Source organism: Meleagris gallopavo, chromosome 12 (genome assembly GCF_905368555.1).
Source record: "Meleagris gallopavo chromosome 12, MGAL_WU_HG_1.1, whole genome shotgun sequence".
In the NCBI taxonomy this organism is placed as follows: domain Eukaryota; kingdom Metazoa; phylum Chordata; class Aves; order Galliformes; family Phasianidae; genus Meleagris; species Meleagris gallopavo.
The window spans coordinates 5,618,042-5,630,997 of NC_139415.1; the positions used below are offsets into that span (position 1 = coordinate 5,618,042).

The 12,956-nt window shown below is 39.8% G+C and overlaps 1 protein-coding gene across 3 annotated transcripts in view; it reads left to right on the forward strand.

The window, feature by feature from the left end:
• Window positions 1-12,956, forward strand: part of LRRC49 (leucine rich repeat containing 49) — a 41,954-nt gene that overhangs the window by 599 nt on the left and 28,399 nt on the right. Inside the window, exons 1-8 of one of the 3 annotated variants that reach the window (XM_085233990.1) lie at window positions 15-196; window positions 505-567; window positions 983-1,070; window positions 1,783-1,974; window positions 3,458-3,557; window positions 4,608-4,811; window positions 6,208-6,274; window positions 12,752-12,895. In XM_085233990.1, the coding sequence (XP_085090116.1) occupies window positions 143-196; window positions 505-567; window positions 983-1,070; window positions 1,783-1,974; window positions 3,458-3,557; window positions 4,608-4,811; window positions 6,208-6,274; window positions 12,752-12,895 (912 nt within the window). In that variant the 5' untranslated portion in view covers window positions 15-142. Of the gene's footprint in view, window positions 1-14; window positions 197-504; window positions 568-982; window positions 1,071-1,782; window positions 1,975-3,457; window positions 3,558-4,607; window positions 4,812-6,207; window positions 6,275-12,751; window positions 12,896-12,956 lie in introns of those variants that run through there. The other 2 variants (XM_085233991.1, XM_085233992.1) reach the window with 2 other exon arrangements.

Sequence of the window (12,956 nt, forward strand, 5' to 3'; positions counted from 1 at the left end):
GCGCGGGAGCGCTGAGGACGGGCGGGGTGGAGAGCCGGGCGCTGCCTCCCTCAGCCCGCCTCCCCGGAAGCGGCCGTTGCCGCGGTAACGGCGGAGCGATTTCCGACAGGGGCGGCGGCCGGCCCGAGGGAGGCGGGTGGCCATGGTGCCCAGCAAGTGCCGGCCCGGCAGGGGCTCGCGGGCCGCGCCCGGCCCGGTAGGTGCCACCGTGAGGGCGGCGGCGGCGGCGGCAGCGCGGGGCGATCGGGTGGTGCGCGGTGGCGGCGGTTTCTCCTCAGTGCGTGACCGAAGAGCTCCGCCTGTCACGGCCCGCTGTGCGTGGACGTGTGAGTGTGACTCGGGTTTGTTTCCCGCTGTGGCACAAAGGCGTTCCTCAGCGCGGTGCCGAGTGCAGCTCCTGCTGCTGTGCTGGATGTGCCGTCCTTGGAAGTTCAATAAGCCCGCTGTATCGATGCACGTTTTGGGATGAGCGTAATGCTGTCTTTTTTCTCTTCCCGTGCTCAGGCCGGTAGCTGCGGGCTCCAGCTGCTGATCCAGACATCTGCGATACCCAGTAAAACCAAGCCAGTAATTGCTGTTTTCTTTCTTCAGTAGATAGGTGGATTCGTACAGTTGTGTGCCACGTTTCTGTGCCACATGTCTGTGCTTTCGGGTGGGGATCGCCTTTTCAGCAGTGGCTGTTGGTTTTTAATTCACTGCCTCGTGTAGCTGATAGCCTTCTCGTGATGTATTTAGTGAGGATGCGTGGAGTGAAGCTGCTGGGCTATCCCACAGCCTGCCATAAAGTCAGTGTGTGACCTGTTATGCTTCCTTCTGTACCCCTCCTCCTCCCTTGGTTGCAGTGGTCTTTTAGGGCAGTGTGTGTGGTTTTTTCCCCTTTGTTTCGTGAGAATTGTATTTGTTTCTAAGGCTGTGCTTGTCTGTTTGAGGACACTGTTTGCCTTTGAAGACCTCAGTGTTTCTCTCATGCATTTTGTTGTAGTTTGACTTCAAGATAAGTAAAGAACCGCCGTCTCTCCACAACAGACTTTTGCAGCACGACCTGGAAAAAAACTATTCAGGAAGGCAAGGTGATGCTCAGGAGGCTTTTTGTTTGTTTTTTTCTTTTTTTTTGAGGGGGGGGAGGGAAAGGCTTTTAAATTTCTTCTTATGAGCTAAACAGTAAAGAAAGGCTTTATTATGAGTAGAAAAATGTTACTGGCTTTCATATGTGACTGCTTTTCCTAACTGAGTGCATTATATCCTGAAAATCCTACCTCTCCTCCTCCCTAGTGCAGGTGGCTTTGCTCATTGGTTTTTTTTTTGTTGTTTGTTTGTTTGTTTTGCTCTTTCTGCCTATGGAGCACCTACAGAGCCGCAATATTTGTGAGTGCCTCACTCAATTCCTCTGCCCCCGAAGCCACACGGTTCTCAATCATAACCTCTTGTTGGATGTCTAGTGTTTTAATGTGTATAGGCAAAATCTGATTCTAAGTTGTGAAGAGATGTTTTTCCTCTCCTGGCTTTGAAAAGCGAGGTATTTGGTGGCATCACTGTTAACTGGTGAAGCCTGGAAGAACTCTGACATACACCTGTACTACTGCTGCTTGCCTGTCATATAAAAACAGTGGTGGGCTGGGATTGGAGGTAGTTTGGCTCTGTTGGCAATGAGATATCTGTATATGGGAGTTCTTTATTCATCCCAGTAGATAATAAAGACCAACAGCTGTTCAGAGTGGGTTGATTTTTAGGGCTGTTGTGCAGTTTATTCTATTACAAAGTTTTGTTTTGTTTGCCCCACAGGAGACCCAAGAGTGTTGAGCCCTTTGGTGCGCAATAAGCAGCTGTATCTTCCAGTGCCATCCACTCTGACAGAGCTTTCTGGTTTAGAGTTCAAGCAAAGCACAGGCTCTTTATCTGGATTTGGGGACTCTTCTATACATGCAAAACCCAGATCTCGACAAAGCAGTCACAGTATTAGTTCACATGCTTCAGGTAAGAGTGTAAAGTTCTCACCAGCCTTGTATTTATTTACTTATTATTATTTGTACTAGGCATTTAATTTGAACAGTCATGGCTTGTAAGATGATTCTTCTGGCTGATGGACTGTATAATTGCATAGCACGTATCATCTCCTGTTCCCATGGTGTATTAAGAGATCGTTGTCAGGAAACTGCTAGTAATATCTTCCATGTTTAAATGAAGGCATTTAAACATAGGCTTCTTACATACCTTTCTGTAACAAAAGGACAATGTAGGGATCTGTTACGACATACAAAGTAAAAAATGTCTTCTTTAATTCCTTGTGTTTGTTGGCTTTAAAACCTGAGGCGCAAGTCTGTAACTTTAGCAACAATGCTGATTGATTATTTTTAAGTCTCAATTTTTTTTTATTCTTTAGCAATTCATTTCACTTTGAAGGATATGTAGAGAATATTGATTCTTATACAGTGGTTTGTTAGAGCAGCTACTAATGAAAAGTTAGAAGGTAGCACTGAAAAGCTTCTAAATCAAATTAAGCATGAACAAACCTTTATACTTATTTAGCTATTTTTACTACTTATGTGTTCTACATAACAAGGAAGTTGCTCTCTGTAGAAGTAAAGAAATTAATTCTTACTTAGTGAAGAATTTGTGTTTTTTCCCATTAATGTATTCTTTAAAAAAAAGTGCAAACATGGATGATGACTGTGTGTTCTTGTGATAGCACACATGCACAGTGATCTGTTTTTGACCAGTATCTTTCAGTGGATTGTTCTCTAAATAAGCTAAAGCTTGCCATACTGGTTTTGCTTTTGTTTTTTTTTTTTGAGTATTTTTGGTCATTTTCCCTCTTTCTTCTTGTATTAACAAAATGAATAGAGTTGGTTATTTTGTAAACGTGTTTAGAAAGGTTGTCTGGTTTTTCCTTGGTAACGGTGTGAAGCATGAAGCAGTTACAACTAGGTAGTGCATGCACTCATGTGTGAAAGAATCCACATTTGTTTCTGGCTCAGTGGGACTGCTCCTGTGTTTCAGTGCTTTAGATCTTAATTGGATCGACATGTATTTGATCTGTGTCATTATGGTTGTTCTTAGTATAGATAGCATCCTCGTTAAGTTCAGATATTGGAATTGTGAAACTAGTATGCAGTCTTACCTTAGGACAGCATTGGGTAATTCTGATTAAAACAAAAGCTTCTACAAACTGTCTGCTTACCACAAAATATTAAAAAAAAAACAAAAAACAAACAAAAAAAACAAAACAAAAAAACCCACAAACCCTGTCACATGTGAGCTCAGTGGATGTAGGTTTGCAAGAGGGATGTATCTGTAAACTAAAAATGGCAGAAAAGAAAACTGGTGGGCCAGACTCCTGAGTGCAGGCAAAATGCATTTCATGTACCATGTAATTCTTTTAGCAAGAAGTAACCATTAGTGGTAGTTAATGAAATTAATTTGTGGTTGTTCATGCATTCTTTTGATGATTTTCTGATAGATAGCACAAATTTTGGGAGCAGTTCATCAATAACATTTCCTGTCTTGCAACGTTCTGCTGAGGAAAAAATACTGAACTCGGACAGACTCACCCTGGAAAGGTGAGCAGGGAGTGGAGTCCGGGCTCAGCAGCTTGCTGCTCTTGTGTCTGCTGGTCTCAGGGGATGAGTGTTCCAGCAGTGCCTCTGTGGTGATGGTAGGTGTGGGGAGGGCGGGCTGCTTTTCTTGTTCTTTGTTTCCTCTTTTAGAGAGGACCTGTGTTCCATTGAGATGTTCTGTGTGAGTTTCCTTGTGGTAAAAATTCAGTGATGGCACATATATCCATACAGCAGGTATGGATATATAGGCAGGTAAAATAATCTAAGGCAGGTAGGGTTTTTTATTTTAAACTAAGGAGCTACTTTAAAAGCTGGACTCAAAGTCATGCAAGAAATCTACAGAGTTGAGGCCTATGTCTCCATTAATTGTAATCTGATGCATTAACTGTAGAGTGTCTTTGTTTCCTTAACCAGGACAACAAAAAAAGCTATATGTGAAAACCACATTCAATTGTAAATAATTGTGTGAATGTGTGTGCACATTTTTATTTATTTATTTTTATTTATTGGTGATGTTTATGTAGTCAGAAAAAAGTTCTGTGCGGTCAGTAGGATGTCTGTTGGAGATAATCCTGCTGTGAGAATGGCTGTTATCAGCATCATTTCCTCTATCTTTTAGCTTTCAAAGTAACTCCTAACATTTCATGCGTTTATACTTCAAATGTGAAGTTCTGTAATGTAAAAAAGCACATAAACTTGGTGTGCTTTGAAATCTGACCTCAACAGGCTCCTTATGTGGGGTCTGAATGGCGCATTGGCATGCTGTATCTGCTGAAATTGTAGTGTGGTCACAGTGTGAATTCTTCAAGTAATTTCCATGTAACAGGGAAATCTCTGATTTGAAGAAGAGGTTTTAAGAAAATCTAGAAAGGACTTCTGCTATATGTTTATATTTTTCTACATTAAGGAGTTACTTTCCTATTCTATAGTTGTCTAAATTAGCAAGCCTCTTAATCAAGATAATGCCCTTTTCTCAGTTCAGTTGGAGTGGGTTAGTAGAAGGTCGATTACAAATTAGTTACCTTCATAAGATGCTTTTTGTTATTGTTGCAGGCAGAAGCTGACAGTGTGCCCAGTTATTGATGGAGAAGATCACCTTCGCCTTTTGAATTTCCAGCATAACTTTATAACCCGGATCCAGAATATTTCCAACCTGCAGCACCTTGTTTTCTTAGATTTGTATGATAACCAGATAGAGGAAATAAGTGGGCTTTCAACTCTGAGATCCTTGAGAGTTCTTCTTCTGGGGAAGAACAGGTAAAATAAAAATAACTGGCTTTAAGCAGCCTACTTTGTTATGGCATAGTGTCTGTAATCTATCATTGCATTCATTACAGGGTTTTCAGCTTGTGATGTTGGCTGTGAGACCAGTGGGTGCACTCCTGTTAAATGGTGTCTAATAATAGCAAGCTATCTAGTAAGGAAAAAAAATAGCTCAAGAAAAAATATAGATTGAGATGAGCATTCCCAAGAGCCATTTAGCTCTGTGTACATTATAACTTCACTGTGCTCAGAAGAAGGCAGGAATTAGACTTGCTAGCATGTGCTGTTCATTGCCTTGCCAGTTCATTGCAGCTGCTGTGCTGGGTGTCTCCCTGGTCATTGGCTGTAGGAGAGTTGCAGCCAATCTGTCACCAGCGCTTCTTGGCCTTCATCTTTCAGCTGTGTATGCATCATTCACTTCAAAACATAAACCAATGGAGAGTGATCTTTTTCTTTTCCTTATCAGTGAAATGCTAGTTGGAGAATTTTGGTAACTTCTAATAGTACAGTATTTTACTGGAGTTTTTGGCTTTTATAGCTGAAATATCACCTATAGATATTCATTTTGTTTATTGCAAATTTTTGGTTGTGGGAGCAATAACTAAATTGCTATAAGGAGTTATTTTCCAAAATTAGCTACAGTGACTTCTGTATAGTTTGCTTTCATAGAGGTATAATTTGGAGACAGACAGGAGGAGATATACTTGCCATAAGCCACATAAGGCAGAGTTGCTACAAGAGACTATTTTCTACTGCTACTGTGCATGGTTTTTAATTTTTGAAGCAAATACGTAATGCGTGAGATGTTTAATGTAGCCAACCAGCAGATGGTGCTGCTGATGCTTCAGCAACCTGGGCTTGGCATCTGAGAAAATGGGACAGGACAGAAGGGCGTTGTCATGGTGAGATGGTGAAGCTGTACAGGTGGAGAAGAAATTAGGCCAAATGCAGAGACCTGTATTGTCTAGGAAGTACCAGCAGGGCTGTTGGATTTGTTTTATTCTTGTAACAAAATCTTAAAACTTGTCACTACAGTTTTGCTTTAAACAGGTTTGAGAAGAGCCTTTTGCCAGTAATAGTATTTCTTACCTTTTGCATAGGTTGTATGTTGACTTTGTTTTCTAGTAGTGCAATGAATCTTTCCCTGGAAAGAATCTTCCAGGAAGATTGATAGTGCAGATTGCCACTATTGATGATCAGAGAGGAAAGTGGCAATCTAAGGCTTATTTATTCATTTTAGAGAGTTGAGAACTCTGCTTTTCTGTTCCTATCAGTAGGCAGGAGCAAACAGCTAAGTTTTAGCTTGAAAATGTAATTGAAAATTAGCTTGAAAATGTAAGGTACTTTTAATCTTATAAAAACAATTGCTGTCATTATTGAAATATTTCAGAATAAAGAAGATCTCAAACCTGGAGAACCTAAAAAATCTTGATGTTTTGGATCTTCACGGAAATCAGGTACAGTACAATAACTTGATTAATCAAGTTATCTTATATAGATGATGCATTTCTGATGTCCGTTGCTTTTTGAAAGAGAATTGGTGGCAAATCTTGCAGCTTCCCGGAAATCAGATAATGATATCAGCTTGATTCTCGGTGTCAGCTGAGACTGATGCTTGGAGCATTGTGCATTTGGAAAGTTACAGGTTCTAATGCTGAGTAAGCTAAGCCTGGCAGCATTTGCTTTTGCCAATGGAGCAGTCATCTCGTGTGAGTGGTTAAAAGTAAACCAGTCAGAAAGTCGTAAAAGAATTTAAGTTCTTATTGGTCATTGCATTGTTTCTTCTGTTTTTCTCATGAATCAAGATCACATATGTACCTGTAAAGGACTTGAGTCTGTATGAGAGAAAAGCAGGAGTCCAAACTCCTTGTTTAGGCTTCTGAATGGACTTAAGTCGCTCAGTGTCCTTTCAGATTATTCAGTTTGAGACTGTGCAGTGCTTCTGTTTGTGATGCTCAAAGCTTCAGCTCTGGAACATATAAGAGAGAGGTTACTAATGATTCTGTCAGAAACAGCACAGGGTGTATATAAGGGCAAGCCAGATTGAGTATTCTTCTGTAAAATAAATCTGAAACACGTGTGATACAGAATGTTCTGTAATTGAGCTGTTTAACAGCGTGGTTATTGTGAACAAGACCAATGTGTGATTTTTTTTTTTCTTTTTCTTTTTGTTTTTTTTTTTTTTTCCTAGATTCTTCTTCTGACAGTTTTGACTTCTTATGGTTTCTGTGTGTGTTCTTTATTATATCATTGCTTCACAGTGAGGAATTAAAATGCTGTAGGAAAAAAAGAAAGAGTTAGCACTTTAATGAGTCTCTGTTATATGTGATGCAGTAACTTTGTGGTTTCTGTGAGTAGCACCATTAATCCAATAGTGTGCAGGCAGTGTGCCAGAGGCACAGTGTAGTGTTAGTGCATTCTTCGTGAACGGACCAAATGAAGGCTTCAACTTCTCTTCCATTAATGGATTATTTTCTGTTCCTTTCTAGCTTGTAGTTAGGCAAGTTTTGATATCAATACTCCTTTCTCCTTTAACTGAGGAACTCATAATTTCAGACACCACTCTGCCATACAGATATATTAGTTATTTTTGAAGGTATAATGAATACGTAAGGAAATGCTGATTTTTTTTCATAACACTGTACAACGGTAGTGTCTTGGTTTGGTTGTTGTTGTTTACGTGTTTATTAATGAGTAGGTGATCTCTCTTGTTATTTCATTGAGATTTTGGGTGCTTCTTACACTTCTTCATATCAGGTTTCTCAAGAACCCAATTAATCTACAGAATTGGATTTGAGAATATGGAAAGATGTATTCCAGAACATAACAATTTCTACAGCAGATCAGTAGAATCAAAAGTGAATGATGCATAGCTCAAAACAATGGACTCTGATCAGTCCATGTCTGTTGACATGGTGTTCTCCCTCCAACATACAAGATTTTTTTTCTTTGATTCAATTGAGAGTAATGAGAAGCAACAGTGCAGAAACAGCCTGTCTTGCTTACTGTCTATATGAAAATAATAGAAAGTATGATTTGCATTATATTAACTAGGCATTTATATGTCTGTTTCCTTGGATGGCTTGTGGTGTTACGCCCTGCCCAGTTCTCACAGGAAGGTTGAAAGTAAATCCATTGTAAATATGGTCAGTTTTACAATCAAAACCAGTTATGGATAGCAGTTTTCCTTTGTCAGAATGGTTTTCATTCCAGGTAGATCTGATGACACTGCTGTGGTGGATCACTGCTAGCATCTTTTCTCATAGCTATGGAGGGAGGGGAGGAAGATAGAGTGGCTCTAGCAAAGAGTCACAGGTGTGTTGAAGAGGAGAGGCTGGCAGCACATGAGGCTGAGCAGGCAGTAGGCAGGGGCTGGGCCAGAGGATCTCCAGAGTTCCCTTGGAGCTCAGCTGGTATTAAAAATATATAATAATAACAACAACTGCAAAAAAAGTAAAGAGAAGTTACAAATACATGGCTAAAATGTCCCTTGTAAAGCCACAAAAAGCCTCCCTGTTGAATGAGTGGAAAGTGCTGTGGGATTAACCTGCAGAGCGCTGTATCAACATCCTATTACTGCACTCACTGAAAGGCACTCAGTGTTTGGGATTAGGATAGAAGTGTTTCTGTGGTTTTGATGTATATAAATCCCATACATTTGATGGCACTAGACAGCAAGTCTGTTGGTCTTCAGGGCGTTTCCTTGGCAGTGTGCTCTGATTGCTTCTATTCATCTGTTCTGAAACTGTCTGAAAGTAAAGGTTGTTCACAGCATTTCAGTGTTTTGTTTTGTTGGTTTCTTTTTTTAAGAGTATTTTGGTTAATTTTTTGAGGCATAACACAGATGATCAATATTTTTTTTTTTTAATAGTATTAAAGTCTAGATAGACACAATTTCTTCTTGTTGATGGAGTAGTAACAGTTAAGAGCAAAGCTGCATTCCTGATTTATTCTTAGTCTCTCTTTCCTTCATTTTTTGGGTATAAGTCAATCCCATAGATGGAATGCAGATTGTGAAACTTTTAAGACTGTAACGTTTTCAAGAGATTGGAGGTGAGGAAAAACAGAGGAAAATTTCTTGGAAAATACTTTGATTTATTTGGGTGCAGAATATTTTGGCTAATATGGTTTGGTCTGATCTTAGAGACTTCGCTGCTGCCAAGCGAGAAATTCAATGGGAACTGGATGTGCTTTAAAGCCCTGAGATGTAGTATTCCACAATGTTTAATGCTGAACCTCTCAAGCCTTTAGATGCAGAAAATGCTTTCCTATAATAAAGGTGCAAAATAAGGTTAATAAAAAATACAGTGTAATACCTAATGTAATGCATCTTTACAAAAAGGACAAAATGCCAGTTCCTGTGTCATGTCATTCTTCTTTGCTTGTTTTCCTTTGTGATTTTGCAAGGCTCTTAAGACTACACAGTAAAAACTTGTAAGCAGACACAGCAACTTCATGCCATCTACTTTAATTTCGGTGTAGAACCTGCAGTTGTACAACAGCTATCACACTGGTGTGAACACCATGAACTTTGTGATTCAGAGACTCTGTGTGCCATTGTGTGCAGTGTATACTTAACACTGCAATTTCTATTTAATTTTTAAATAAACATTTGGTTTCTAAATACTGTACTTTCAAACTCAATCTGAATGGTCTTTGGAAAGAATCGTGCTTGATGACCATCTTTTCTGTCAAGATAAACAACATAAATGTTGTATGTTCTATATAAATGCCTTTTAAAACCTTTCTTTTTTATTTTAGAGTTGATACGAACTTTATTCTGTCTTCCAGTGAAGTAGTTTGATTGAATTTCACAAGGTTCTAATGAAGGCAGAACTTGGCTAACTATGTTTAGAATGAAATTTATTTCTCTAAATACTTAAAAAAAAAAAATCTTTTTTTTTTTTTGTCATTTTAAATTTTGTGACTTATGCATGTTGCTTGGCAAATGGGGCCTCCTATTTATTTCTATGAAAAAACTGCTACTGATACAAAGAGCAGAATAACACCATTTGGTTAAGAAAATTCTTAGCTACAAAACACTCTTTTTCAACATAGGCATCACCATTAGCTGTGCATTTTTGCCAGTACTGAATTAGAGCCAGCACGCTGTGCTTGTGAATATCTGCACCTGTGGAGGTGACCTACTGTCAGTGCTGCTGAAATGCAGCACTCACTGCCTCACTGTGCTCACATCCACTGCTTGGTCTCCATGAACCTTCAGGAAGCGTCAGTTAACATCAGTGAGTGCATTTTTTCCTCATGGAGGAATTCAGTCCCATCTCTTTGCTTCACATACACTTCCATGTCAGATGTCACTTTGTCAGACTGCCCCTCTGCTGCCATCCATCGCAAGGCAAGAACATGTAATAGAATACAGGTAGGAAAGTTCAGCTTCTACTGCCATATGCCAGCATCTGCCTTTGACATGGTGGGCCAACATAACAAAATAGGAGGCGTTACTTTTGGAGCAGCCCTTGTACTTTGCTGGCCTAAACCTTGAGGATGCAGGTTAAGCGGGGGGGAGGGGCGTGGAAGTGAGGAGTGGAAGGCAACTCCTCTTCCCCCACCCCCCTCTAGATATGGATTTCTTTAGAAAAATCTAAAAAGTGCCTAAAATGTCTAATAATACATCTTATATATCCTGATAATGCCTAATAGTAGTCCTAATTCAAATGTATTTAATAGTTGAAAGTGTGTATAGCAGTTCTTTTTTTTTTTTTGCTGAAAGAAATATTGTGATCTTCTAGAAAGAGTTGGTACTGCTTCTTAGCTAATGCACAGGGCATAACAAAAACTGATGGACTCATGGATGTGTGCATGATTGAAAATAGAGAAAGGCCAGTAGAGTCAGACTTAGAGCTGAGCAAAGCAACAGACAGCATCACTGTAACTGTTGATGAAATCATAGTCCTAGAGATAGCAATAAAATGCCAGGATTGATATTCTGCATTGTAACATGCTGTAATCCTGGCTCCACAGGCATCTGCAGGGGTCTGTGCTCTTCATGCTCACCATCTGCTCTTGGCTGTGCTTGTACAAATATTTCAGTCTAAATATATTGTTATAGACAATAGTGTCTCTGTTCCTTAGCTTTAATATTTTGTGTCCCGCCCCCTTTTTTTCTGCAATGTCATACGCATAAACAGAGCCTATTTGTTTAATTAGCAGTTGAATCAAAAAAGGATTTAATGTCATTTAGTTACTGCTATCTACTTTTCTGTACTTTTTATGGGGAAAAGTTGCCACAATACTTTTTACAGCAGTATATTCAGGTCATACATCATACAGTTAGATGCCTATGTGCATATGGTTTGTTTGTATGACTATTGTCCATGACGTACTCTCAGACTGTTCAATACCAGCTGCCTTACATCTTCTCCCATTCCAGGGGTTGCAAGTTCTGGAAATTGGCACAGTCACGTTTGTACTGATCTGTATCAGCAGAAAGCTTGGTATCACTGGGGAGCTGTATGACACCGGTCTCTATGTTGCTTGCTTCCATCTAATTGCTGTTGGCAGTTTTGAGGAGGGGCAGCATGGCTGGGTATGGGTGTTACAGGGGGCTCCAGTGGTCCTGCAGGTAGAACAGGCCATTGTGGGTGTGGAAAGGGAATTTGTCATAGTTGTAAAGTCCTTAAAGCTACCAAGTGTTGGATGCACAGCCTTGTGCTGTGGAAAGCCAATCTTCTCCACAGGAAAACCTGCTGCCTTCTTTCTGCTGTAGAACGTGGGTTAGCGTAAGAATGTGATACAAATGTCCCTGTGTGCAGTGGCAGCTGATATCATCTCTGTGATACTTCACTGTATGCAAATCCTACATAAATGTCTGGGTAAGTTCTGGAGAACAGTTTTCAGACCACTGTGAGAAACGAGTACCTGGATAGGGGTCATGGAGTACATCACTGAGAAATAAGGACAGCAGGAAATAAAAAAGCCAGATTATGTCAGAAGAGTAATAATTAATATCTTTTTAAAAGATATTGCATCTCCAGAAGTAACAGATTTAAGAGGCAGTAGCTATTGTTATTCTCTTGATTATTATTATTCTTTGAATATCACCTGTTTTAATTCCTAATGCCTTATTTTATACATACAAATGCAGAGCAGCTGACTTCTTTCTGTAGTTTAGTCGTGTTTGAACCTTCCATTTTCTGATCACAGGTAGCCGTGAGTTGGCAAGGAATTGCTGAGGGCTTTTGAGCAAGTGTGCCTTGTATCCAAATGAGTGATGCTGCTATTTTCTGATTTTTATTTGAGTAATTTCCCCAAGTCCAACAATTATTTGCTTGCAAAACTGCCTTACAAGTTCCAGTGCGAGAATAACTTTGTTCTTCTCCAGAGAGTTGCAGCTACTCGCTCCTGACTCACAGCAGGTTTTTGTCCTCATGACCTGCTGGAAAGCTTGCCTGTAGAGCTTGTGCGTAGCTGTGTGGCTGCTGCTGACTTTTTAAGTCGTGGAACAAAATTAGTACAGATTTCTGTGATAATATGGAGGTACAATGCCATGTAAGTCTCGCAGTAAAAGTACTACCAGATTCAGATGTGTGTCTTGAGTGCCTTTGTGGTAAAATTAAGGATCGGCTGTGCACACAATTCCCCCATTTTGGCATCATATGATCCTAACAGTGGTGTCTTAACTGCATGTCTTAAAGGTTGCTGCCTTAAAACAATGCAGCTGAAATAACCTAACTTCAGATGGTAAGTAGGGAGTGTTGACTGATTTTACTGCTGCTTGCCTAGAAAAATATTACTGATGTGAATACTAGTACTCAATCTCCAGCAGACTGTAGGTGATGTTCAACTATTTATGGTTAGTAACATACATAAGCACACTACTAAGTTGCTTTTTTAATCTGTATCTATTTAAAATGATGTATGAAGTACGTGTATCTAGATACAACATGGTGTATGTGTTTATACCTCTTTCATAGATCTCTAAAATAGAAAACATCAACCATTTGAGTGAACTGAGAGTGTTAAACCTTGCCAGAAACCTTCTGTCCACTGTAGAGAATCTTAATGGACTGGATTCACTCACGGAGCTCAACCTTCGTCATAATCAAGTCTCTGCTATAGTAAGAAACAAAACATCTTTCTCTCTTCCTCCCCCTCTCACCTTTCCTTCGTTTTTTCCTT